This window comes from Ailuropoda melanoleuca, chromosome 11 (genome assembly GCF_002007445.2).
Source record: "Ailuropoda melanoleuca isolate Jingjing chromosome 11, ASM200744v2, whole genome shotgun sequence".
NCBI classification, from domain to species: domain Eukaryota; kingdom Metazoa; phylum Chordata; class Mammalia; order Carnivora; family Ursidae; genus Ailuropoda; species Ailuropoda melanoleuca.
Window position 1 is genome coordinate 6416594 of NC_048228.1, and position 27891 is coordinate 6444484.

At 54.2% G+C, this 27891-nt stretch overlaps 1 protein-coding gene and 1 long non-coding RNA gene across 2 annotated transcripts; one reads left to right on the top strand and one right to left on the bottom strand.

Moving 5' to 3' along the window:
* Positions 1-2848: 2848 nt before the first annotated feature.
* On the bottom strand, positions 2849-21955 carry LOC100478578 (solute carrier family 2, facilitated glucose transporter member 5). The gene is made up of 12 exons (XM_002918684.4): positions 21361-21955; positions 14978-15076; positions 14236-14396; positions 12085-12209; positions 8321-8473; positions 5794-5919; positions 5506-5693; positions 5286-5396; positions 4717-4818; positions 4293-4368; positions 3693-3820; positions 2849-3600 (listed from the first exon to the last, which is right to left on the bottom strand). The coding sequence occupies exons 1-12, from the start codon at positions 21391-21393 to the stop codon at positions 3397-3399; spliced, it is 1506 nt and encodes a 501-aa protein (XP_002918730.1). The 5' UTR covers positions 21394-21955; the 3' UTR covers positions 2849-3396.
* Positions 21655-27891, top strand: LOC117804349. Its single transcript, XR_004628690.1, has 2 exons — positions 21655-21777; positions 27040-27891. It is a non-coding gene; the product is annotated as an uncharacterized LOC117804349 (long non-coding RNA).

Sequence of the window (27891 nt, forward strand, 5' to 3'; positions counted from 1 at the left end):
CCAACGTGGGACTCGAACTCACGACCCCGAGATCAAGAGTCACATGCTCTACCGACTGAGCTGGGCAGGCGCCCCTAGCCTGCTAAATTTTCGCCTGTGAAATCCAGAAGCCCGGAACCTGCTGGTAAAAGCCGCCTGCCTCCTGCCTGATGGGGTCATGAATGCGTTCGTCGCCCAGGGGCTGGCGACCTCTGCTCAGGTATGCTCTTTCCCGCATCAGCTCCGCCTCGCTCTGCTCTGCCTTCCCCACCTGAACTCCTCCCAGCAAGACTCAGCCCCTCAGAAAACACTCCTTGAGCGCCCGCTGTGTGCCAGCCCCTGTGCTCGGCACTGTGCACGCAGCCGCGAGCGCGAGCAGTGTCTGCGGCCCGCCTTACGGCCATCTCTCTCACTTGCCAACTGCCCTGACCTTGACTGACCTTGGTCAGCATCCAAAGAACCTCCAACCTCCTGACATTTTCCAATTCTCTCAAAGTGCCCTTTCTTCTCCATCTTTGCTTCTCTTTGTGGCCAGCTTGGCCCCCAGTGGTCTCCAAACCTTTTCCATAGCCCTGTTTCCTCAGTAAGGACGTTTTGAACACCGACCTCCAGTGTGTGCGTATTCATGTTTTATAAGTTCCGTACACGTACATGTCACATGATAAAACAGGCACTCAAATAGGCGTTGTGAAGGGAGGAAGCAAGACATACAGTAGTCCCCCCGATCCATGGGGGATCCCCTCCCAGACCCCCACGAAACTGTGGATAGCACCGAACCTGGGTACACTCCGTTTTCTCCCATACATACATACCTGTGATCAAGTTTAATTTAGAAATTAGGCCCAGTAAGAAATCAATAATAAAAGACAACAATTACACCAATATACTATAATAATGATGTGAATGTGGTCTCTCTCTCCCAAGCTCCAGAGCCACGTGACTCGTGTCCTTCTAGACATTTCTTACATATTTCATGAGCCCCTCTATCTCCACATGTCCAAAAATGTTACTGTCTTCTCCCCAAACCTGCCGCTCCACCCCCCACACCCTCCACCCCGCCGCCTGTCAGAAACCGGGCAGGGTGGCAAGTGCCTCACCTGTGAGGGCCGAGGGGTCCCTAAATCCTACGGGTCTCTGAATTCTCTCATGTCTCGGCCCAACCACTGCTGGCTCTGCAGGGCCCCCCTTATTTCTTACCAACTGGTCCCCCTACCCACGTCCCCCCCAAGTCCTTATTACTCAGGGATCACCCAATGCCCGGGTTGGGCTGAGCACCCAGTTCAGACTCAGTTGGCTCACAAGGACCCACACCTTTCCAGCTTCACCGCAGACCAACCCGCAGTTCCCCTGCACACCTCCGTGTGCCGCTCTCACCTGGAAGGTCCATCCTTCCCTTTCCTACTGCTTCTCCCGCATGGCAGAGATCCTGTGGTCTTCCCCGATCCCACGCCCTCCTTCCCGTGCAACCAGCACCAGGCCCATGCCTCCCTCTTGTGTTTCCCAACCATGGAAACACGCATGTCTGCAAGTGTTTCTCTTTTTGAGCGGGGGTGGGGGAGGGGGGGAGACAGAGACTCTTAAGCAGGCTTCATGACGAGGGGCTCGATCTCACGACTCTGAGATCATGACCTGAGCCCAATCAAGAGTCAGATGCTTCACTGCCTGAGCCCCCAGGCGCCCCAGTACTTCTGTAGGTAGCCATCTGTGTTTATATTAAGCGGAACGTGAGCTCATGCCCGTATCTCCGGCGCTTATCTAGGACACGCGGATAGTCCTAGGCTCCCCATCTTGGCTTATCTGCTCCGCAGAGATGGCTCCCACCACCTGCCGTCCATTTACTTAATTGCTTAATCCCAGTTATACATGCGTAGTGGTCTCTTGCTGCATTTTTACCTGTGGGTTTATTTGTCCTCAAGATCAATGATCATTCTCAAGCTCTTAAAAATAACTAAGTCCGTAATACGTGCCAGCCGCTGATCTAAACACCATAAACAGCCTCTTTCACCCTCGTAACCGTGTGAGGACTTGTTATTAGCTCCGCTTAACAGAAGAGGAAACTAACATACAGGAAAGCCGAGCGAAGAGCTCCTGTCGCACCATCACGAAGCGGTGGGACCAAGGACTTGAGCTCCAGCTTCCTGGATTCTGACATCCTGGCTGGACCGCTCCTCCACGCTGAGAGCTCCCGCCGTGTGCGGCTGGGTCCCGTGCCCCCTTCCGCACGGCAGGTCCCGGCAGCTGGAGGTCAAGGGTGGTCCAACCCCAGCAGGATACTATTCACTTCTGGACCCTCACCACTCTTCTGAGTTATTTAATTCATCACCTGTGGGAGCCCCATTCCGCCCCTACCAAAGCTTCTCCTAATCCCACCTCTGTGCCCCCCCAGCCCTGGCCCCCGGCTCTGCCTCCCTCACTCCGGGGAGCAGATCTCGCATCCTGTCTCTCTCTCTCTCACACACACACACACACACACACACACCTACACACACACAACGTCTCTAAGAAAAGCCTCCAGCTCTGCTGTATGTGCCGGGGGTGGGGGGCATTCCTCCTTCTCCCGGACCCCATCCCCAGTCTCACTTTCGGGGCCCCCTCAGTGTTCACTATGCACCTGAAGACATGCAGAGGAGACCCAATCTTAAATTTTAAAAAATCACAACTCTGTGACCACCTCATCTCTCGCCCCTCCTCTTCTTCCAGCAAATACTGTCTCAGTGCCTCCTTCACACCAGGCCCTTGTTCTAGGCAGGGGGGTTCCCGGACGCAAACCTGGCTGAACCTGCACCCTGGAGCGCAGGCTGCGTGAAGGAGCAGGGAGCCCCCTCCCCCATGCCTTCTCCCTGCTCACAGGAAAGAAGCATGTGTCAGTGGGACGGGATCATACGTGTTTTATTGAGCATACAGAGGCAACGCCATTGTCCTCCAGCAATACAATTCACGATTAATAATCTCTGACTCCGTTAACGTCTCCACAGGGACCTGCTCCAGCCTCTTAGACATCATTACTTGGGACATCACACTTTCCAGGGCTGGTATTTCCGGAGATGGATCTCGCAAGAGGAGGAACGCCTCCGGTCCGGAGCAGACCCGTGGGATTGCGGAAGAGTTCATTTCTCTGGCCAGATGGGGTTCCTTCCATCCGGCCACCATAGTCATATTTGTCGTAAGAGCTGGTGTTACAGGAGCCACCCAACGGCGAACCCGCACGGAGAGGGGCGCCTGTGCACTGCGAGGCAGGGTGGGAGGTGGGTCAGTCTGGAGAGAGACAGCACAGAAGCCCGTGGACAGTCCTAGCAGGGCCTGCGCTCCACCCCGGGCTGGTCCTAGTTTCGGATGTGTCCAGACACCTGTCAGTCAGGAAGAAAGCCCAGGAGGGAAGCTCCGTGCAGACCCACTTCGCAGGCTCCCCTTCTCGAGTTACTGCCCCGAAGCAGACAGTGGAAAGTCCTTCAGTTCCTCCTTCTCCGGGTGCACCTCTGACACCTTATTCATCTTGGTGAAAATCTGATTGATCTCCACGAATGTCTTGGCCTTGGTCTCGGGGACAACCAGGAAGATGTAGACGGTGGTGAGGAGACAAATCACAGCAAAAATGACGAAGCTGTACGGCCCGAGGCCCGCCTGTGCGGAGGGATCAGGGTTCACTTTCTCGAAAAGGTTCTCCCTCTATCTCTTGAGGACTTGCGCATGCAGGGCCCCCCGGGTGCACTCACTTGGATGAACGGGAAGATCAAGCCCACGGTAAAGTTGGACAGCCAGTGGACGCTTCCCCCCACCATGAAGGCAGACGGCCGGGAGGACTGCAGGAAGATCTCGGTGATGAGCAGCGCGGGGATGGGACCTGGGGGAGGGGCAGAGTGGGAGAGGAGGAACAGCTGCCCCTCTGGAAGTGGCTAAGCCCCCGAAGGGTCCTGGAGCCCCTGCTGTATCAGGGGGCCTGAGGCATCGGGCCCAAGGGGCAGTGTGTCTCTGGGATTCCTGGGATGGTGGAGAAGCAGAGCGAGAAGACAACAGCAAGAATGGGGCACTACAGGTGACACCCTGCAATGTCCCTACAATGGGTCTGTGACTACCCGCAAGGATCTCTACGCCAACCACACAGCCCATTTCAACCCACGCAGTCGAGGCTGCCTTACTGCCTTCACTCTAATCACGCTCTGTCCAAACCCCTTAGCGATAGGAAGGTAGGGGAGAAGCTGTTTGGGGGCTGCACCCAGCCCTCCAAGGAGCCGCTCCGGGGGACAGAGGTTTCTGGGCCTGACGGTGTAGGAGAGGAGACCAGGAAAGGACGGAGCCCGCGCTGGGGTACGTACTGGGCCCAAGGGCGTGTCCTATGACGTAGGCGATGACGCAGGTGATGCTGACGTAAGGCATCCAGGATATTGTGTCCTGCGGGGAGACAACAGGGTGGGACCACCGCCGGCAAAGCAGGGACAACCAGGGATGGGGAACGTCGGGAACCTCGGTCCCCGGACGGCCAGGCGTGCTGCCAGGGCTGGGGAAGGAGGGCTCCTGGCTCCTCTGACGGGCAGCACCATCCGGATGCCCCCAGAAAATCAGCCGTTCGCGGGGCAGCGGGCTGCTTCAGGATGGGGGTGACAGGGGGCTGCAGATGGTCCCCAGGCATCTGAGTCAGCGTAGCTGCTAAAAGATCATTCTGGTCTTCTTGTTTGTAATTTTGCTTGTAATGCCAGCGAGGGCGCCAGGGTGGACGTAACACAAGCCCCCCTTCCTTACCTGCAGGGCCAGCGCGGCCGTCAGCACGCAGCAGGCCGTGAAGCAGACGGAGAAACCCAGGAGCAGCAGGACCCTCCGGCCCAAGAGCTCCACCACGAACACCTGTCGGGGGGCAAAGGTCGAGGAGGGAGGGTCAGGAGCCCCGCCAGACAGGAGGCCGTACCCCTGCCTAAAGCTGCCTTCACAGGAAGGCCCCATGGGTCCCACACTCCCCCTTCCGAAGGGGCGGCTGTGAGGAGAAGCGGGCGGGCTGTGTGCCCCCCAGCTGCCGCCACCCTGCCCAGGCCAGGGGTCCCATGTGCTCCTGGCACGGGTAGCAACCCCAAATGTCACATGCTGGGGAAGAGCCACTTCACACAGTGGAAGCTTCCAGAGTCAGGGGCAGGGGTCCCCATCTTGGGGGGGGGTTGCATAGGCTGCCCCTCGCGAGAGACAGGCTGTCTGTCATCCAACAAAAGCCAGAGGCTGGAGATGAGGAGGCCGAGAGGCAGCTCAGACCCAGCTCTTTCCTCAGCTAGGACCCCCCCCCCCAAGATGCCCTCCGTCCGTGGCGGCTGTCCGAGACTCACGGCACAGACGGTCATCAGCACATTGACAGCCCCGGTGCCCGCTGTCACATACTGGACGTCGTGATCGTTCACCCCCGCGCTCAGGTAGATCTGGTCTGCATAGTAGTAGATCTGGAAGGTACCCCAGAGGCTGGTGGGGCCCTTGGGGCAGCGCCCGTGGCACCGCCACCCCCGCGGGGACACCTCCCGCCCGTCCCCCCCCGCCCCGGCGCCCCCGTACCGCGTTCACTCCCGACAGCTGCTGGCCACCCATGAGGACGATGATGGAGATGACCTGCCACCGCAGGGACCTCATGCTGAACAGCTTCAGCACGGAGACGAAGCCAGCGGCCCTCTCCGCCTCGTCCTCCTGCCGGATCTCCTCCATCTCCGCGTCCACGTCGTCCCAGCCGCGCAGCCTCTTCAGCGCTAAGGGAGGGGAGCCGGGGGTCGGCTCAGGGGTCCCCAACTTCCCGGCGCCCAGACGCCGCGGCCTCTGTCCCCTGCCCCCCGCACAGGAGAGCCTTACCATTTCTGGCAGCTGCTTCGTCTTTCTTTTGAATCAGCAGGTACCGGGGGCTCTCGGGGAAGAAGGGCAAGAAGAGCAGCTGCAGAGCCGCCGGGATCCCGGTCAGCCCGAGGAGGACGGGCCAGCCTGCGGGGAAGCCAGCGCCCACGTGAGAGCTGGCCTCAGCCCCTCCAACCGCCACCTCCCCGGGGTCCCAGCCCTCTGCTCTGCCCCGGACTGGTGTCCTTAAGGGCTGGACACAGAGCTGGTGACACTGGACCCCCTCCCACGCTCAGGACTCTGCCAGGGCCACTGGAACACCTGAACAGGACCGGTCTGAGCCGCGGTGACCACGGAAATGAAAACCACAAACAAGGTAAATGTCCACAGTGGCAGAATGGATACACGAAGCATGGTGCATTCACAAAACAGAATCCTATATTACATTGAAACGGAAGCCAACCATGACGGGGGCCAGTCGCAGAAACCCGATGCTGGGGGCAGCAGCCCACACCATGTGGTCCAACGGGGTGAAGGCCAGAAACAGCACATGAACTCAATCTTTGCAAAAGGTGGTGAACTATAGAGAGACGCGAGGCTGGGATGATAAATGTCGGCACGGTGGGGGTGGGCAGGCCACGGCTGGGGGCACGCAGAAAGCCGCCGGGAGCACGGGCACGGCTCTAGTTTGGACCTGCATCCAGATCAAACACTGGTGTTTGATTTCGGGTGGAGCGAATGTACATACGTTTATGTTTTATGCGCTCTTCCTTCTGCGTGTTATTTCGCATAACAATGGTCCAGTGAGTGATGAGTAGTTCAGGCTCCTTCTAGGAGCTGTTAATGCCCTGCCTCTCCCCCCTTCTCCCAGGGCTGGCAGTCAGTGACGACGGTGGATGCCCGTGTGCCAGGCACCACTCTAACCGCTCTTCGTGCGTTAACTCACTTCCCCACCAGCCACATCATGAGGCAGGTGCCAGGACCAAGCCCACCGCACACCTGCAAATGCAGGCTTCCCTTGGTCCTGAATCCATCCCCCTGCACAGCCAACAGCAGGGCCACTGCCAACTTGGGCCACTGCCGTCTGGCTCCGGCCCCCACCCCAACCCCTACATGGAAACTCTTCTTGGAGACCCCGAACTGCCAAATCCAGAGACCCCGCTGCAATCTTTCTAAGAAGATTGTCAGACTTCTTCACATCCTCTGCACCATGGCTGCCTGCCTCCTGCCCTCTCTTCTGGGCTTCCTCCCTTCCTTGTTCTCGAGCACCTGTTACATGCCAGGACTTGTGCTGGAGATTCAGAGATGCCTAAGGCCAAATCCCTGCCCTCCACACACTGCCCAGAGGAAGGGCACCAGGAGTGAAACAGTCTCAAAAAAGGATGGAAAATGCAGTTCACACAACATTTGTGGACACACAACTTCTGCGTTTCTGGCTCCGTGAGCGTGTCTGGAACGCTGGTCCTGCTCCCCACCCCCCACCCCCGTCCAGGCCCTAGGCCCTCTCGGAGGCCTCCCTCACTGGGCAGAACCAGTCACTCCCTACTGCATGCCAGCAAGCACGGCATGGACACCAGGGCTCTGTAGATTGCCCTGCGTCCTGCGGGTCATTTAGGGGCCCTCCCTTGGACACAGGAACTCAGCCCCTTAACCCCTGGTCCTTGCTCCTTCCGAGGGTGATTGAAAGGGGGACAGTGGTTGCTTAACATGGACCTTGGTTCAAGCCACCTGGATGTGCGCCCTAATGAAACCTTGGACGTGTTATCCAACCTCTATATGCCTTAGGTTCCACATCTGTAAAATGGGTATAATAAACAGTATCTGCTTTTGAAGGTTGTTGGGGGGATTGAATGGAATTAATATGAAGACTTGGTGCCTGGCCCATAATCAGCACGTTCTGGCTGGTGTGACTATTAATGGTGATTTCCCTTTCAGAGGTTTGAGACCTGAGACTGGGGGGGGGGGGGGTCACGCAGAAGCAGGGGCTGTTACCAGTTACTGTGCACCTAGTATGTGCCAGGCTAGGGCTCTCCAGGAGGGTGGTGCAGCTCCAGAGTTAGGGTCTAGAATGGGTACCGGCCCTGCGGCTCAACCCCTGACCCCCAGGGGGCCCCCCTTTCCTGGCCTATGGAATGGGATGATCACAGAGCCCCCCTCCCCTCAACCAGCAGTGTTGCTGGAAGGCTCAAGTGAGGAGGTGGCAGGAAGCCTCAAGCCCGGAGCCTGGCGCACTGGTGGCCGTCATAGACACGCCCCGGGCCCCTGTGTGGACAGCCAGCGAGCAAGCCAAGAGAAGGTCAGGCAACAGCTCTTGCGGCTCACTCGCTCTAAAGCCCCTTCATCCGTGTCCTCGGAGGGACCGGAAAATGTCAGCTACACGGTCCTGCCAACTAATTCAGGGCCCATTGTGTGCAAACGCTGAGTGAGCACCGAGGGGCCAGGGCAGCATGGCCAGGCCGGCCAGCCGACTGGAGAGCAAAGACCAGCTCACAGAAACATCCAGTCGGAGCCGCGGGAGGGCGGGGGTCTGGACGCGGCCGGGGCTTACCTTCTTTGTTTGCGAGGAGGCTCCGAAGGCCGAAAATCTGAGCCACGAGGATGCCGACGGTGATGAAGACCTGAGGGACCACCCCGAGGGCCCCCCTCAGGTTCTTGGGGGCCAGCTCCCCCAGGTACATGGGGACAACATTGGAAGACAGGCCTGGCAGGGGATTGAAGTAAAAACACCATCAGGAAACATGAGTCTGGCAGGGACAAACTGTGTCTTCAAACACACTCATTTTTATCCAGCAATCGCATCCGCTGGGCTGAAACTTTTGTCTCAAAACGGCGAACACCTCTTTTAATTCTTTATCCTTTAAACTGTAAGGAAAGAAAGAATAGTCCGAGCCAAGGAAGTTCATAGACAAGCAGCCTGGCTTTTCAACTCGTGTTGCCAGGGGCGGGGGATACACGCAGCCTGACCCCTGGGCTGCCCTCCTAACCGGCTTGGTGTCAGGGAAGAAAAGCCCAGGTGTGGTCTGGCACCTTCTCCTCTCTGGCTCCTTGGGAGAAGCTGTTCATATGGGGCCAAGGACCGCTGTCCACCAGCTTCACCTGAGAAGGCGTATTACGTAACCAACACGCACGGATGTCCACACAGACACGGACGCACGAGATCCATTTCCCAGTGAGCATTACAAGCGTAAACACGCACCGTGGAATAACTGCCACTTCTGAGTCCCCACTATTTAAACCTTTCAGTTTTCTCGTCTTACTGGAGCAAGGAAGAGTCGGTGGAGCTTGATCTTACAGGCTCCGAAGTATTTTCACATAGATCATCCCATGTAATTCTCCCCAACATCCAGTAAGAGGCTGAGAGTCCTGGACGGAGGTCAGGAGGGCCGTCACTAGGCCGAGTATCGACCTTGCAGTCAGGAGTCAGGCTGGGGCTCATGGATACATGGTCTGAGGGGAGGCCCCGGCCACAGGGAGGCCGAGGGGAACAGTGTGGGGCACGTGGAGGCAGGAGCTGCTGGCAGCGGGTGGGTATTGGATGGGGTCCAGATAGGAGGGAACCTTCTGAGAGCCAAGGGTTCAAGCTTGGTGATTCTGCCCAAGGATATCTGCTTAGTGTTTTAAGAGAGGCTCACTGTTCATTCACACCAGTTCTTCCCAGTTGTCAGGGCAAAGAGGGGCAGGCTTTGCAGCAGCCCAGAGAAGTCTGGTGGGGTGTCGGGAGGGATCCCGCAGGCCCAGTGCCCAGAGGCCTGGGAGGAAGCAGGGGCCCTCGAGGGGCAGGCTCCGTGGTCACCACTCAGCAGCAAGGACTTGACTTGATTAGGGACAAAAATCGAAGAGGCAAACACCAGGAGGTTTGGGAAGAGACGGGGGGACCTTCGTGCTGGTGGGAAGCAATCTCTGTTCTGACTTAAAAGCAACTCCACTGGGCTATCCCCAGCTGGCCTGTTCAGACAGAGTCGGAGAAAATGGCTTTTACCTTGGAAATCCCTTCGGTCAAAGCGCTTGGCGTTCTTACCACACGCATTGACTATCGGTGAGCCAGTGAACTGAGCATCTCAAGTCCCGCTGTCTGTCCCTGCACCCGCTTTGTCCCCGTAGCCCCTTCGGCAGAGCAGCTGTTCCCTTCTTTTTGGGGATGTCTGAGCCGCATACTGCTGGCTCTCCCACCTTCCTGACTTTTTCTGGAGCCGTGTGAAAGAATTAACTGCAAACGGATTATGACCTCGGGTCCAAATGGGATCTGCGGACCTGGGGAACTCCTGACGCCTGTTCAGGGCCTGTGGGATCAAAAGCATTTTCCAACAATCCCGAGATAGCTCCTGTTCATTCTCCTCTCATGAGCAGAGTGGAGCGTTCGAGAGGCTACATGTCACGTGCTACCACAGCCAGCGGAATGCAGAAGCAGGGCTGAGAAGCCAGCCGTCTTCTCTGAAGCCAGACAGTAAGGAGATTTGCAAAAATGTAAAGCAATGTCACTCTTCTAAGTTGTATTTGTTTTAGAATATACAGCCCTTTTCATAAAGACATGTAATGGGCTTCTTGTTGCCATTTAAATGAATTCAATGAACATTACTTGGTTGCAATTTCTTTTTTTTTTCTTTTTTGCTAGATTTTTATTTATTTATTTGTGAGAGAAAGCATGAGCAGGGCAGGCAAGAGCAGAGGGAAAGGCAGAAGCAGGCTCCCCGCTGAGCAGGGACCACCCCCCTCCATGCAGGGCTTGATCCCAGGACCCTGGGATCATGACCTGAGCCGAAGGCAGATGCTTAACCAGCTGAGCCTCCCAGGCGCTCCTTGGCTGCAATTTCTAGATGGTAAATATTGACCAATACGATCCACATGAGCCAAAAGCTCTCTGGAGCCCTCAATAATTTTAAGAGTGTAACAAGGGCCTGAGGCCAAAACGTTTGATGACTTAAAAGTCATGCCTATTTAAGAGTAAAGGTTGGGGGTTTTGTGATTTGTTATCTATTGGAGCCTAATATTTTCCTGTTGCCTGCTGGCACCTGCCCATGACTGGCACCTTCCAGAGTCATCCCTGTTTCATCAGCCCAGCCCCGCTGCAGGGGGAGGGGGGCCAGGCCCCCTCGGGGCTCAGGGGCCGAGGCAGAGGCCCATCCAGCACTCTCAGGGAAAGCAGTACGAGGGAAGCTTGTCACGGGGCCCGGGACTCCCTCCTTGACAGGACCTCTTCTCTCTTCAGGGGTCTTAATTTCCTCCTCTTCTCTCGGCCCCGCCATTCCTCGCCATTTCCCCTAACACCAGGCTCCTTGCTGTGCCCCCCTTGCTGACATCCAGCTGGATCATCGGCTCATCGGCTCATCCCTAGCCCCGTGACTAGAAGGAGAAAATGAGAGCTGCTGGCACGGCCAGGGCCGGGTGCGGGGCTGCTGGCAAGGCACCCAGGATGCAGCATTTGGGGGGCGCTCACCCTGGGTGCCCACCCAGAAGGCGCACGGCCCCGAGAGTGGGTGCCCCGCTCGCCCCCACCAGCCCTATACAGTTTACAGAAGAAGGCCGAGTCGGGGGAAGGTGGTGAGCACGGCTTTAACCCCATCTCTTCGGTCTGAAGCGATTATGGGGGAGCTTCCGACAACCACCAAAGCGTGGCCCCTGAGAACAGCTTTGGAGGGTTTGCAAAGCAGCGCTGGGGCTTATGAGGCGAGAGACCCCAGCCAGGCCTTTCTCTGTGCAGCAGGTGGGCCATGGAGGAGGAAGTGAAAGAGGACCCCTGAAAAGCCCTTTGCACACTTCACGTTCCCTACAGAAGCTGAGAGGCTGCGCTCGTTACGCAGATTCGTCCGTTAGATTGTTCGTCACGCTTTTCAACCGCGACGCACGGTAAAAAACACAGAAACACGTTTTACACGGCAACCTGATTTTCATACACGTATAAATAACCGAAGCAAAAGTTCCAGAAGACGACCCTTATCGTCACTGCACACGACACTGTCTACTCCGTCTAGGTAAAGAAAGCGCTGCTCACTAGTCAGGCTCATGGCGCACGCGCCCGCCGCCCGCGGTCACGAGAACACGGAGATGCAGGACCAGCCGGAGGCGCGTCTGTGCACGGGACTGTGTTTCTGTCTTTCACACACGGTTCTCTTTGCGAAGCAGCACAGGGACGTCCGCCCCCGAACGCCCCTGAGACTGACGCGTGGGCTCCAGGGTCTAGTTCAGGGCCGAGGCAGGGCAGCCTCCGCGAGGCTGCGTGCTTCAGCGGTCCCAGAATGGTCCAGACCCCGGCGCCTGCCCCTCCTCCTCGAGTACCCTAAGTTACAGAGCGGAAGCACAGCGTAGCCCATTTACCTGCACAGATGCCCACCAAAAGTCTGGACACAATGATCATCTCAAACGACCGGGCGACCTCGCTGCACCCCATCAGGATGGCGGGTACAATGGAGAAGATGTTGTTGAACAGCAAAGTTCCTTTCCTGCAGAGGACAAAATGTCCGTTAGTCTGGGCAAGGGATTCACTCGTTCATTGAACAGATGTTCACCTGATAGAGGTCAAGTGCACAGCCTGGAGGGGGGGGCATGTTCTCTGTGGAAGCCGATGGAAATGACCACAGTGCAGAGCGCTTCGGCGGTGGGGAGCAGAGGGAAAGAGCCACATACTACGATACACTCCAGCGTTTTTGAAATCGCCAACTCACATGATGTTAGTGTAATCTTCAAACCAGATTATGTTAAGGACGCGAGAAGAAATGTATAGGGCCAACCTCACTGATCCACATAGATGGAAAAATCGTACATGAAATATTAGCAACTTGAATTCAACAGCATATAGAAAAGTCTTTCCATGTTAAAACACCCTACAACATAAAATGGCCAGAACTGTCTGGGAAAACAAAACTGTAACATTATTTTTTAAATTATAGAAGATTACCCTTGAGACTCCAGGTAGGTAGGGAAGGCTGTCTTCAGACACAAAAAGCAAAAACCATAAATGAGAGTTAAGTCGACCGCTTGAACATGTAAACATCTTGCATGAAAAAGATACTATGTGTGTGTGATTAAGCAATAAAGCAACAGATCAAGAAGATACTCGCCTGATACAGCAGTGTTGCTTGGACAGGCTCAGAGATGGAATTTCCTCCCAGCTGTATAATCTTGGCTAAGTGACAGCGTCTATCTATGCTTTGCTTTCCCATTTTGAAAAAGGGGATGGGGCTGTTGTATGGATTGGAGGAATTAAAAACCCTAAAAAACCCTAAAAACCCAAGTTCAGGATAGAGCCTGGCACATAGGAACCCATCAATAAATTGTTAGTTGCTACTGTTATATAAGGAACAGATCCTTACGAAAACCACAAACAACTGAATAGCATTTATCACATTCTCAGGCAGACAGCTGGACAAGCAACTGTCTCCTCCATCTGTGGGCCAAATGGACCAACGTGGACCGAAGTCCTTCACTCAAGGAGACCTGGCCTGCAGATCTGTGACTTGAATGGTGTTCTGGCGGGCAGGGAGAACTGCTGAGTTCAGCACAACCTCTCAGGAAGACCTCAGGATCTTAGGTCCCAAAGCTGAGGTTGTATGTTTCTAATCTCAGAACTTTTTTGAAAAATACTGCAGAAGGGGCTGGGTTCTGACCTTGACTCTCGAGCTAACGAGATCTGTGGCCGAGAAGACGATTTGACTTTACCTTCCCTCCATGTGCTCGTTCGACAAGGCAAGGGGCTGGTGGGGAGGAGCTCTTAAATACCGCTCATAACAAGGCCGCTCTCTCACGCCCAAGGAATTTACACAAGGGAGTGTGATGTCTTAAGGACCTTTTTTGGAATCAAATACATAATCTCTAGAATTAGGGGCAAAGATAGAAGCCCTGCCCTTGGCGTTCACAACACCCATAGTGAGAGTCACCCTGCGGCCACACGGCTTCACACTAGAGTGCCTGACATTGATCTCAGCCATTTCAGAGTTTTACAGTCATTTAATTTGGGCTGAATTTTGCATATTACTTGATCCCAAGGGGAAAGAACAGAGTAGTGAGTTTGTGTTTGTTTGGGAGGCAGAGTTCAAGGACACGGTGCTGTGATCTACATTGGGCCTGACATCCTGGCTGTGTTATCTGGTGTTTGACTCTTAAAGGCAAAAAAAAAAAAAAGAGGAAAGAACTTGTTTTGGTTTTGGTAAGGAATATACCTGCAAGGCAAGAGAACAGAGAGAGGGAGCGAGTCCTGACCTGTGAAGTACGCTCTGCTCTTTCTGGATCTGCCCCCAGAGCCTGAGACCCACCACACCCACCTCTAGGCCTGAGATCCTGCTTCCATCCCTGGACACTTGGTCAACATCTGGTCTTCTTAAGACCGTATTAGAAAACAGAAATCATTGCAGCGGTTATTACCTAGTTTTACCAACAACAGCAACAACAAAAAAGACTTCAGCTTTAAGCCTAGTTTTGAAATGGTCGGAGTCTAGAAGTTTCAGGAGGCGGAAATTCCTCTTGCCTTACCTGCCAAATTTATTCACCAAGGGGCCGACCAAGAGGGATCCAATGAAGCCTCCGAAGGGGAACATGGACACGGTAACAGACCACAGCAATGTCAAGGAAAACTCTTTGATGTAGTGATTGTTGCGTTCATAGTAGGTCTCGTTATAAAATGCTTTCATGAGCTGGAGGACAAAGAGGAAGACAGCACCAAAATAGCTTGACCTGGTTTTGCAGGAAGAACAGCATGAGCTGTTAGGCCCCCCGATGGAAGACCTGGGCACACACAGCAACAAGGGAGAAGGGACAAAGTGGTATGGACAGCAGCTAGCAAGGACCCCCACTTGGGAACTGCCAGGCCTCCGATAGGCACCCTGGCCATGACGTTGCTAACTCCAGTCCTCCAGGCCTTTAGATGACCCCTGACCCTCCAAACTCCTCTAGAGAGTGCAAGGCTTTGGAAAACAGAGCCCCCACCCGCACCCCCGAGGCCAGCCCCAGTGTGCACGGCCAGGCCTGGCTCTCCATGAGCAGCTGAGGCCTGGGGACTGGGTTCACCCCCATAAACCTGTGCCCGCAAGTCATTCCCTTGGGCCTGTGCCCCTGTGTGTCTCGTGGCTATTTCCCTCTTCCGTGACCGGAGGACCCACTGTGTGCTCCAGTACGTACATACCGCCACCCTGGGGGCCACATCCGACACAGGCTGCTCCAACCCCCCTCCGTTTGCGGGGTGGGGAGCTGCGTCTCACTCACTCCAGCAACCTACCTCGGCAGGGGAGTTAACGGCGGACACGTTGTACCCATACTGGAAGGATGACCCGAAGGCGGCTATCAGCGTCGCCAGTACAAGTACGAGTGTCAGCCTCTGCGAGGGGAAAAATCCTGGCTTAGGTCATAGGAAGCAACTGGGGTTCAAGGAACTCCTGATTTATCCTGAAGTCTTATAGAAGGACGCAAGAAAATCTGAAGATCCGTCCTCTTTCAACCGCTCCCTATCTTGAAACCTTCCTCTCCTCACCTAACCTGGTAGAACAGGTTCCCTGGACCTCAGCATGTAGGGCCAGGTAATTCTTTGCTCTGGGGGGCTGTCCTGGATGCCCGCAGGGCCCACCCATCCCTACCTGTGACAACCCAGGTGTCTCCAGACATTGCTAAATGTCCCCCTGGTTGGGGGAGGCAGCCGTCCCTGAGAACCGCTGGGTCAGAAAGACACGGAAGGCTCCCCCACTCCAACACTCTACCTAATGTCCGAAATGCGTCTCTAACATTCCCACCGTGCGGCTGTATTTGCTGACAGTGGCAAACACACTCAGGTCCTGCCTCAAACACCAACTCCCCTAAAAATCAAAGAGGAGAAAATGGGAACAATTGTCATTGTTTATTTAGGGCCACTGATTAACTTCCTTCAGCCGCTGGACTTTTGCTGTAACAGGCATGGCGAGAAAATATTTAAATACAGGTTTCTGGGAACGCAAACACGTGTGTTCTGTGATCATATCCCCCTTTGACACATGAGGAAATTGAACACTCATTTTACAAGAGGGAAGTCCATTAGTAAAGTCATGGAAAACTGGAGAAAAATAAAAGTGGAAAAAGTTTTTCTCTTAGAAGCTACAGATTTCTTTTCTTTTCTTTTTTTTTTTTTTGGAGATTTCATTTATTGATTTATTTGACAGAGCACGAGCGAGCACAAGCAGGGGGAGCAGAGGGAGAAGCAGGCTCCCCACTGAGCAGGGAGCCTGACGTGGGACTCGATCCCAGCACCCTGGGATCACGACCTGAGCCAACGGCAGAGGCTCAACCGACTGAGCCACCCAGGGGCCCAGAACCTGCAGATTTCATCTTGCACTTGCCCACTGCCACTTTCTAGCTTAATTGCTAGAATCCTCATTTTCCCGATCTTCAAAAGGAGGGTCATCACGCTCCCTCAGAGCTGCTGCAAGGTTGAATTATGAAAGCGTCGAGCTGCAGAGGTGAATCACTGACCAGGGCCTGGACAAGCTGCCCCAGAGCACCCTCGTCCATGTGCTCCCACGGAGGCTCCATCCAGGGGCCATGGGCTCCCCCGGGGCAGCCGAGGCCCTCAGGTCTTCCTCTGGGCCGCGCCTCTGCGGAGAGCTGAGTGAGGAGCCGGGCAGGCAGAGAAGCCACGGCCATCCTGCCCTGTCCCGGTGCCCCGGAGAGCACGCGCTGGTTAACCCCCAGGCGGCAGGGGCAAGACCTGCAAGGAGCCCCCTTAAACAAACCCTCGCCCTTCTCCTCCCTGCACCTCAGGAATTAACAAATGGTTAGCTCAGCAGGGTGTTTCTGGCAAGGAAGGTAAGCGCCATGGGCTCAGACCCCACCATCCCCTGGGGCCAGCGAGGGGCGCAGGTGACCAAAGTGGGGGGCAATGGTGCCCAGGAGAGAAAGTGGGTTCTGGAGCTGCTGCCGTGCTACCCTGTGACTTCTAAAGGTGGTGGGGGGGAGCAAGTAGGCACATGCAGGCACACACCCCATCCCAGATGCAGGACAGGGCTGCCCGAGCTCCCACCCGAAGTGCTCTGGGCATTCACTCACTCACTCCAGCACACGGAGCGCCCACCGTGAGCCCGGCATTGTTCTAAGTGCTGGGGATACAGAGGAGAGCACAACAAAGTCCCTTCGCTATGGCTGTTCTATTGCTTGATTTTGTGGAAGGAAGGAAGGAAGGAAGGAAGGAGAAAACTGATAAAGAGTTTTCCTCCTCTAATTCTCTTCCAGGTAAACGATTAACTAGAAACACAACAGGCTTCACTCATACCGCCAAGTGCAACTCCTGACCACTTTCTACTTTGGTGAGTCCTCGGGTTTGAAGTCCTTAGCAGCGTTCCGCGGGGGAGCTGGCCGGTGCCCCAGAACGCGGGATGTCGCGAGGCACCACGGACAGCCCACCCCCGGACTGCTTTTACGAGAGCCCAGTGAACACTACCGGGAAGAACTCAGGCTGCAGAGTCTCTAAGCATCGACCGTGCAACTTCACGTCTATGCTTTGTCTTCCTCTTGAATTCGAGCCACAGGCACATTCTACGGCCCCGTAGGAGTCAGGGGTTACCTTCTGTCAAAACAGTGAAGACATTCTGGGTGGGCTCTCCCTGACCGTGCTGGTCCAAATGCCTTCATTCATTAAACAAATAGTGGTTGAGAGCTGACTCTCGTCCCAACACCACCCTACAGTCTGGTGAGCACGTCAGCCGCCCTCAACGTCATGGTCCAATGGGGAAGGCGGCCATTTAAAAAAAAATACGTAATAATCTAATAGTTTAGCTATAACTGGAGTGAGCTCTACAAAGAAAAAAAACACAGAAGTGGTTTAAAAGAGGGGTCGGAAGTGACNGCCATTTAAAAAAAAATACGTAATAATCTAATAGTTTAGCTATAACTGGAGTGAGCTCTACAAAGAAAAAAACACAGAAGTGGTTTAAAAGAGGGGTCGGAAGTGATAGAGAACAGGGGCTCGGGTGAGGGGCAAGGCTGAGGCGGGGGCAAGGCTCTGAGGACCACTGAGGGAGTACAATAGAAGGACCTGGAATCCCATCAGGGAAATGCACATCCAAGCTACAGTGAGACACTGCTTCTCACTCACGGGGACGGCTAAAATCAGTAAGACAGTAAAAAGTGTCAGCAAGGAGAAAACTGGAACCCTGTCCTGTCGCTGGCAGGAATATAGGGTGATGCGGTCACTTTGGAAATCTGTCTGGCAGTTCCCCACAAAGTTCAACAGAGTCACCATACGACCCAGTGATTCCACACAGAGGGGTCCACCCAAGAGAAACAAAAACGCATGCGCGCAAAAACGTAAATGTTCACGGCAGCAGCATTCGTATCAGCCCCAAGGGGGAAGCCATCCAAATGGCCATCAACTGACGAACGTATCAACAGGGGCCGAGCATCCAGACAGTGGGAGATGATCTGACCAGAAGGAAAAACAAAGGACTGACACTTGCTACACGGAGCCTGGACCTTGAAAACATGCTATGTGAAAGCAGTCAGTCACAGAGGAGCATTCGTCTGCCTTCATCTTGGCGAAAGGTCCAGAAGTGCAAATCCATGGAGACAGATGGGAGATGGGTGGTTGCCGGGGCTGGGGAGAGATGTGGACCACTGCCAGGGGGCACAGGGCTCTTTTGGGGTGATGAGAACGGTCTAAACTTCACCGTGCTGATGGTCGCACAACTGTGAGTGTACGTTTGTGTATTTTATCCAGATTGCATACTTTTCTTGGTCTGGGAGTTATGCTCTCAGGAAACGTACTATATTTAAAAAGGCATGTAAGAGAAAGCCATAGTTTAAGCTTTCTTCTTCCTTTTTTTTTTTTTTTTTAAGGCTTTCCAGGAGGGAAAAGAAAAAGATCAAGTACTGGGTTGGACTAGGGTATGAGGGAGCAACGGCCCAGGTCTCCCAGCAACTTGTAAAAATGCCAAGTGGCCTTCAGACGTGAAGGGGGTGGGGTGTCTCCTCAGAGGCCAAGGGGAGCCGTGACTCAGCTATGCTTTTGGGAGAAACCACACGTCCCTCATGCCCACAGTAAACTGGCTTCCTGTTTCATAACGCCGAGCACATTCTGAGACTTGTTAAATAGCTGCCTTCAGGGCCCGTCTTCCAACTGGATGTGATTCAAGGCTACTGGGAAGGGAGCCCTGCCCCAAACAGCTCCCTTCGGGAATCTGCTTCCTAAATCCATTCCCGCTGTCCGGAATCTCCCAGGAGAATGCAAACATCTCTAAAAAAGTTAGTTCTTCTGAATTATTAACTCTGAGTTGCTTTTTCACACTATCGATCCCAAAGTTCATAAACAGAAAGGGAGGCCTAGGTGCTGCTGAGGGACAGGACAGGTGCCTTGTCTTGTGGCCGTGGTGGTGACGAGCACGGTGGCGAGGGGTGAGGGGCAGCCCAAGAGCCTGGGATGGGACCTGCACTCCTGCTGCTGGCTGTGTGGCCTTGGGCCAGTTACGGAACTTCTCTGTGTCTCCGCACCTACACCTGTAACACGGGGACGATACGCCCCCCTCGCAGGACTGAGGTGATGAACGAAGTTCGTTTGTGAAACCCCGTTACAGCCACACCTGGCTTATAGTAGGTGCTCCCCACAGGCTTGCTCTCATCGTCAACAGCGACCACACCAGAAGGGAAGTTCCTTATCCCATGATGCTGGGTGTGTTGTTGGTGAAGGCTCCCCCCAAAATTATGGTTTCATTTTCTAAAAACACTTGGCTCATTTTCATCCCCCTCCAGGCCAAGAGTCCTCTTTCTCAGCAGAAAAATCCTTGATGCGCATTGGTCAGATTCTGGTCATTTCTCTTGACATGTAAGGAATCCAGAGGCCAGTGAGGCCAAGGTCACACAGGCAATGGGGGGACAGAGAGAGGGGCCCCCTCCATCAGCCCACACAGCCCCAGCTCTCTGCAGGCTTCCCAGACCCCTCCACTTTTCCTTTGCTCCTCAATCCCCCCACCCCGGGCTTTACTCGGTCACCTGTAGATTCTTCCAGGCGGCCCCCATGGCAATCATTTTGTTTGCATGTATCCCAGGAAGCCCAGCACGTGTCCTGGCTTTTGTCCAAAGGGGCAGGTCTGGCCTCAGGCAGCCAGGAAGGGGAAACCTCCATCCCACCTGCCACTGGAGGACGGGCTTCCCTCCTTGGAGAATCCAGGGGGCAGGTAGCCAGGATCAGCCCATCCTGCGGCATGTGACCAGTTTAATCACATCCTCTCAACATGTATTGCTTCTTTTCGGGACCACCACGCGGGGGCATTTCTGTTTTCCTGCAGCCTCACCCGGGGAGGGGGCGCACAGACCCGATGAGGGTCTCTCCTGACCCTCAAGCCCCTAAGTTCTTGTCACCTCACAGCCCCTTTTCTATAAAACAGAGGGGTTACCACTTGAGTGGTCTCACACTTTCTTAGTTGTCTTGAGAGTCCGACAAGATCCATGTGAGGCTGCTCAGTAACCTTGAAAATCCTAATTCTCACGGGACAAGAATGCCTCGAATGAGTAGGGACCGGCGATGCTGCTAGACACCCTACAATATTCAGGCCAGCCCCCCAAAGCCAAGAATCATCTGGTCCCTGCTCTAACGGGTGAGCAAAAGCGGTAACATTCACGGGGGACCCACTACGGGCCAGATAATTCACATGCATCATCTCACTTAATTGGTCCAGCGGCCCTATGAGGTGGTATGGTTATTATTCCCATTTTACAGGTGAGAAAGCTGAGGCACGAACAGTTGAATAACATGCCCCAGTTCCCACAGCTAGAACGGGATGGAGCAGGAACGGAACCAGGTCCTGCTACCTCCCAAACCAGCTCTTAACCTAGGAGCCACAGGGCATGCTCTCGACCTGACCTGTCTGCGGTAATGGCCTCACAGGCATGCCCGAGTCAGCCATCATCTCCACACGGATGTCCCTCTGCCTCCACAAATATCAGCAAATGCAGTCGTGACGCGTAAAATGCAAATTCCTTAAAAGTGTTCGTAATACATTCGTATGATCTGTCATTATGCATTTTCCTCAATCAAGAGGCTCTCAAAGTACAGCTGAAAGTCTGTGAGTGAGGGGACTGGGGTAGGAGGGAAGAGGTCCAGAAAAATCTGTCGCGAAAACAAGGGAGCCTCTCATCTGAAAGGCTGGGAATGTCTGCTATAGATGTGACTTAGATGCGAGCCTTGCATGGTCTTTTATGCGTCCACCTTCTTTCCACGCCGGCCGAGACGTGTGACTTGCCGAAAAACCTAATGAAAATGTTCCGAAGCCAAAATCAACACGCATCAAAGAGCCTCTCGCCAGCAACGTGTAGGGGTTTTGTGGCTGGCTGCAGAAGCCCTTCTCCTCAAGCTTTTCTGGGGAAGGCACTTGGGACAACTTAACCCTTTGCGACTCTTCCATTTGGTTGCAAGTACTCCTCGAGTCTGTTCCGGTAGAACGAACCCTGACCGGTCTCTAAAATCTAACTGTCCCTAAATCTGTCCTCTAGTCCCTGTCCAAGTGAACTCTGAGGTTCCTCCAACGGCGCTCCCCTGCACAGAGCTCCCGGGGACGGGCCCCCCACCTCTCCCGCCCCGGGCAACACCGAGCAGGCCCTGGCCGCAGGCCACTCCACGCTCCTTCCTGCCCTGGGAGGCCCACTCACCCCTTCCTTCTTGCTCGGATTCTGTTGCTCCATCTTTGGTCTGCAAGAGCCGAGCGCTGCCGACTTCCTTTCAGCCAAAATAACAAACGCGCGGAATGGAAAGAGAAGACATTCGGGCTGAACTTTGGCCGCGCCAAGTAACAGCCAATAGCCTTTTTACAGCCAGCCCCAGAGGGAATAACCCTTTCAGGAGTCCAGAGGTGCGTCTTCTTTCACTTCTTTTAAATTCCAAGTCTGGGGTTTGGCTCAGCCAGCGGGCGCCCCCCCCAGGGCTGCAGGCACGGCGCCTGCCTGATCGGACGGTCCGCGGTATCCGCTCCCCGCGAGAGCCTCCACTGGTCGGGCTCGTGATGAGTGACTGGAGGAGTTATTTCTGTCCCAAACACATGGAACGCCACTGGCCCCACATCGTACCAGGTAACACAAGGCCAAGAGTTGGGGTCACTAGAGGTTTCTCAGAAGTGGTCCCTGCCAGGAAGCCTGCAGCCAATCGGAGAGGCTGCTTTTGCTCACACACCCATGCCACTCTTGCTCAGACAGCTTATTTTCCTTTGTAAGGAACTGAGTGGGCTGAAGAGGTGACTTTAGGCGTCATCATCGCTACTGTCAAGGCAGTAAATGGTTCACATGCCTTTATCTCCAGAGCAGGGAAAGTGAGTCATGGCTGTTGGCCTGGGTCCGCCATGCATGAACAGGCCACGGCCCGCCTCCGGTGCTCAGCACGTGTCCAGCCACCATGGGCCACACCGGGTCAAGGGGCCAAAATCCAGAGCAGAGTCCCGCAAGGCCCACAGGCTTTCATCTTTACAGGACATACTGCTGTGGCACAAATCCAACTAATTCAGCCATTCTTCCCCCTCCTTCCCCATTTTTTTTTTTTTTAAGATTTTGTCAGAGAGAGAGAGAGAGAGAGAGAGAGCACAGGCAGGGGGAGCAGCAGAGGCAGAGGGAGAAGCAGGCTCTCTGCTGAGCAAGGAGCCCAGTGCAGGGCTCAATCCCAGGACCCTGGGATCATGACCTGAGCCGAAGGCAGATGCTTCACCAATGGAGCCACCCAGGTGTCCCCCCTCCTTTTCCCAAATAAACCATCAACTGGGAGCCCACTATGTGCTGGGTGCTGTTCCTCCATCAGTAGCAAGCTTGGGAATTGTGACCAGGCTCCTGTACACAGGAGCCTGTGAGGAGGGTGATGAAGAGCCTTTGTGTGTGTGTTGGGGGGCCCCATGCCCCCCTCACAAGGGGGGATTGGCCATTTTCCCCCACTAGCTCATTCCCTATCCCTTCCTTCTGTGTCACAGCATAATGCCCAATGCAGGTTTGGCAAGACCAGAAGTTCCCAATTCTTTTAAACAGTTTTGAAGAATTCTCCAAAGAAAATGTACTTTAGGGGCGCCTGGGTGGCACAGCGGTTAAGCGTCTGCCTTCGGCTCAGGGCGTGATCCCGGCGTTACGGGATCGAGCCCCACATCAGGCTCTTCCACTATGAGCCTGCTTCTTCCTCTCCCACTCCCCCTGCTTGTGTTCCNTTTAAAAAAAAAAAAAAAAAAAAGAAAATGTACTTTAGTTGAGGTGGGGGGGTGGGGGTGAGAGGAAAGACACAGATTGTGCAAACAAAAGAACTGGCCTCAGTTGGCAGTCCTGAGTCATGCTCTGGGCTCCCCCCCCGCGGCCCCCTCTGTGCTGGGGGTGGGGTAGGGTGGGGAAGATTCCCTGCCCAGCACCTGACCTCCCCAGCCTGAGTGAGGCCCGACCTAGCTCCTGTGGGTCCCAGGCATAGCGGGCACGGCCATGTGTCACCAGTCCCCCAGCATGGCCAGCCAAGGGGGTGCAGACCTGCCATGGGCCCAGTGGCTCCAGCCCTTCGCCTGGGCACCTGCTGCTGGGAGCACTGGGGAACGGGCCCAAGGGCTCGGGACTGCACCCCCTGTAGGTGGTGTGGCCCTGCTCGGTCCCTCCCAACCCCGAGGACCAGGCCCAGTAGCCTGGGTCTCTGGCGGCCGTTGGGCCCGTGGGGGGGCCCTTGGGCTCGGGGGATCTGGGCCCTCAGATGGGGAAACAGCCCTCCAGTGGGAGGTACACCCCTGGCAGGCTGACTTGCGGTGTGTTGCCTGCACCCCACCCCTGTAAGTAGTCTCCGAGATTGGGGGGTGTCTCAGACTCTGGCCTCTGCGTCTCACTCTCCCTGCCCAGCCCCAGTCTGCTAGGAAAAGAAACTGCCCACTGAAGCCTGTTTTTGCCTTGTGGTTTAAAACGACACTGATGAACAACATTGATGGACTCGAGGACAGGCTGGGGTGTGTCTCAGGATCACGTACAAGTGTTTCCAAGAAACTGCGTGTGTTTTGAATCTGCATCTACCGAGAGCCAAGGAATCCCTTTTAAAGAAAAGTGGACAGTTGCAGAGCCCTACTTGGTCCTGGCAGGGCCCTCCCGACGCTCTTCCCCACCTTCCACACAGTTTGGGTCATCACAGGGAAACTGTATTAGGATTTTATCATTGAGGGAGAGAAGGACCCAAAGAGGGCCACGGATCAGGTCCTCTCTAACCTCTCACAACACAGAAAGTCTGGCCGGGGACTCTGGCATGAGCATTTGGGTCCCAGCTGTCAACTCCCAGTGTTATTACCAACATTAAATGTAAATGTTAGCACACAATGTCAGAAGACGGATCAGAATCTGACAACAGTGTTTATTCTGGGATGTGAGATCACAGATGATTTTAACCCTAGCTTATATTTACATTTATTCTTGTTTTTTTAAAAGATTTATTTGAGAGAGAGAGAGAGAGCGGGAGGAGGGGCTGAGGGAGAGAGAGAACCTCAAGCAGACTCCCCACTGAGTACAGAGCCTGACGAGCCGCTCCATTGCACAATCCTGAGATCACGACCTAAGCCGGGTCGGATGCTTAACCGACTGAGCCACCCAGGCGCCCCTGCATTTGTTATTTACCGAGCCTACTGTTGTCCGAGAGGGGGGAGTGCAACAGGGTTCAAATATAAAAACCGCCTTCTGCCTCAGGCAGTTTGGACCCTAGCTGAGGACACGGTGTGGTCAAACACATCAATGCATTTGATGAATCTGTAAATATATGAGAACTCTAAAGATGGGGCTGGAGCGCTGCTCAGGGAAAGCGCTCCTCAAAATGTGAGCTCGAGCCGAGAGGGGAAGGAAGGACGGAAAGAGCTGACCCAGGCAAAGGGGGTGGGGGGGGAGGGGGTGGTGGAGAGAGCCTTCCAGACAGGAACAGAATGTGCCAAGGCCTGTGGCCGGAGTGTGATGCTATCGAGAAACTGCAAGGTCAGTGCGGCTGAGGGGCACAAAGGGGACAGGAAGAGTGCAGGGAGGAGGCTGATGGGGCAGGCCGGGCCAGGCTACGTTGAGTATTTGTAGACCACGCCCGGTAAGGAGCTCGATATTTGTCCTAGGAGCAGAGAGAAGGCATTAAGACTTTTGGAAAGTGATCAGATTTGTGTTTTTCCAAGTTCACGGGGGCTACCTCGAGGAGAACTGCGGAGGGAACAAGAGATTCATGGATTTGAGGAAGGGGAGAGGGAGCTGTTCCTTTGCTGTAGGACCCACAGAGGGTGGCAGAAGAGATTGGAGAAGTCCATGCATCCGGGAAATACTTAGGCTGTAAAACTGACAAAAGGTGGTGACTGACAGGATGAGGGGAGGGGAAGTAAGAGGACTTCCATATTACTCTGGTGATAAGGAATCAAAATGATCTTTCTGAAAACAAAGCTTTTCAGAATTACAAGTTCATACAGGAAAATTGAACAAAAATGTTAAAATGTGGAATTAGCACCAGAAGGCTGGCTGGCAGATCCCTGGGCTGTTTTGAGACCATGATATTGGGACTTTGGATCCCTGCTGGTCTCACCTCTGCTAGGAATGTTCTGGAACCTTTCGAACAGACTGTTGTAGCTCCCCCAACCCATCCCCAAATCAATTTGCTCAGTCCTTCTTCAACAGTAATAGAATTTGCGGAAGGACCTCTGGCTGCCCAAAATAAAGACTGAGTTTCCCTATGGTCCTTGCAGTTGGCGTGAACATAGGAGAAAGCTCTATATAATGCAAAGGTGTCACGACGTGGTAGCTTCCAGGAACCTTGCTCTCTTCTCTGTCCGCTTCTCTATCCTGCTGCCTGGAATACAGATGCCACCAGCTTGGATTCCGAGATCGAGGCCACACAGGACAAAGCCACAAGATGGAAGGAGCTTGGGCCCCTTCCCCTGTGGGCTGCTTTTCGAGCCCCAGGATGACTACCTGGCCTTCACATGTTAAGAAAAATACATGCAAGAAAACGGGGAGGGACTCTAACACATTTAGAATGCTGTGAAGACATTTTCGTCCATATATATATATATATATACACACACACACACACGTATTTTTTTTAATCGACAATAGCCAAAGTCAGATTTTAAATTGATGAAACAGCTCTCTCCCGGAAGTAAGTGCCCTCAGGACCTTCGTCGTAAGGAAGAAACTGAACCCCTGTAATGCTGGGCTCAAACGTCGGTGGAGATTTACCCAGGCTGCTGCTTTTTTTTTTTTAAGGTTTTATTTATTTATTTGATAGCACAAGGAGGGGGAGCAGCAGGCAGAGGGAGAAGCAGGCTCCCCACCGAGCAAGGAGCCCGATGCGGTACTCAATCCCAGGATCCTGGGATCATGACCTGAGCTGAAGGCAGACACCTAACCAACTGAGCCACCCAGGCGTCCCAGGCCGGGGACTGTTTTTGGTTTTGTGTTTAGGTTAAAAAATTGCGTGGGATTTGAGTGCGTCTGCCCCAACCCTTTTCTTCCTGGAAGCCCTGTTATTTTTATGTGCCACACAGTAGAATGTGGGGGTCCCCAGGAACACGTGCATAGTGCTACAGCAGAAATGCCTGCGTGTGCCTCAGGGGGGATGGAATGCGGCCGCCTACCCAGGTGCAGTGTGCATGCGGGACTGCTTGGTTAGAGGGAGGGGCGGGAAGAGAATGGGTCACCTCCATTTCAGGTTTAGATAAGGAAGCAGTAATTAACAGGTCCGAGTGTGCATGCAGCTATCCAGGTGTGCCTTGGGCACTGGCTTTGCAGAGGCAGGGCTCCTGGTGCAGTGAGGGGACGTGGAGGGGGTCCGGTCTGTTGACACAAGACGTTTCAAGCCTAGTGCTCCGTGGGGCCAACCACACGCCATCTAGGCCGGCCATCAGGCCATCGGAACTCAACTCAGCAGAGAACACACACCTGATCCAAGTTAACTTTCTTGCACCTTAGGCCAATTAGGAGTTCGGACATTGAATCTGGCCGGAGATGCTATCAGGCGTCCCCAGGGCAGGGAGGCTGCCCATCACGCTCTGACACGCCTGGGGAGTAACCCTCAGAGACTTTACAAGGTTCCCCTGTTCTTACCAGGAGCAGAATTTGACCTTGCTTATCAGAGTGCACATGGACAAACAGGTGTGTACCCCAAGAACCATGGACAGAAAGCATGAGAGCCAGAGGGGTCACGAGGCTCTTCGGGGACCCAAGTGGCCTCCCTTGGTTACACATTACCTTAGGTAGACAGCTTTGTTTTGAACTCTCATAAAAAAACCAACAAAGTTTCCTATTTTTAGTATACAGTTCGCTAGTGGATAAGTATATCCACGTTGTTGTGCAAGTGATCTCCTGAACTCTCTCACTTTGCAGGACTAAGGCGCTGTGTCTGCTACACAGCAACTCCCCATCTCTCCCTCCACCCAGCTCTGGCGACCTCCACTTGCCGTTTTGTTTCGATGGACCGCCTGCTTCAGTTACTTCATAAACGTGGAATCATACGGTATCTTTTCGTGACTGGCTCACTGCCCTCAGCAGCGAGTCCTCGAGCTCCATTCGTGCTGCAGGCAAGGCTGCGGAGAAGCTGGACCGCTCGGAACACTGCCGGTGGGGATGCAACATGGTGCAGGGGCTGGGCAAAGCAGAAAAAAAAGTTAAAACACGGAATTGTGACTTGGCAATTCGACGCCTAGATATATACCCAAAAGAATGAAAAGTACCTACTCAAGCAAATGTACGTATACACATGTTCATAGCAACACTACTGACGAGAGCCAGAAGGTGGGGTCAGCCCCAATGTCCATCAATGGATGAATGGATAAGCAAACAGGGACATATACGCACAATGAATTATGCAGCTGTAAAAGGAAAGAAGTATTGCTACGTGGTGCGTGAGCCTCGAAAACACCGTGCTAAGTGAAAGAAGCCAGGCACGAAAAGGCACATACTGCACGATTCCATTTAGTCGAGAAATCCCGAATAGGTAAATCCATAGAGACAGAAAGCAGATTGGTGGTTGCCAGGGGCCGGGGGGAGAGGGAAGTGCAGAGGGACTGCTTAATGGGTGTCGGATTTCCTTTGGGGGGATGGAAATGTTTCAGAACTAGATAGAGTTGTGGTTACACAACACTGTGAATGTACTAAATGCCGCTGAATTGTACACTTTGCAAAGGTTAATTTTATGTTCTGTGAATTTCACTTTAATAAAGGGAATATTGAAACGTC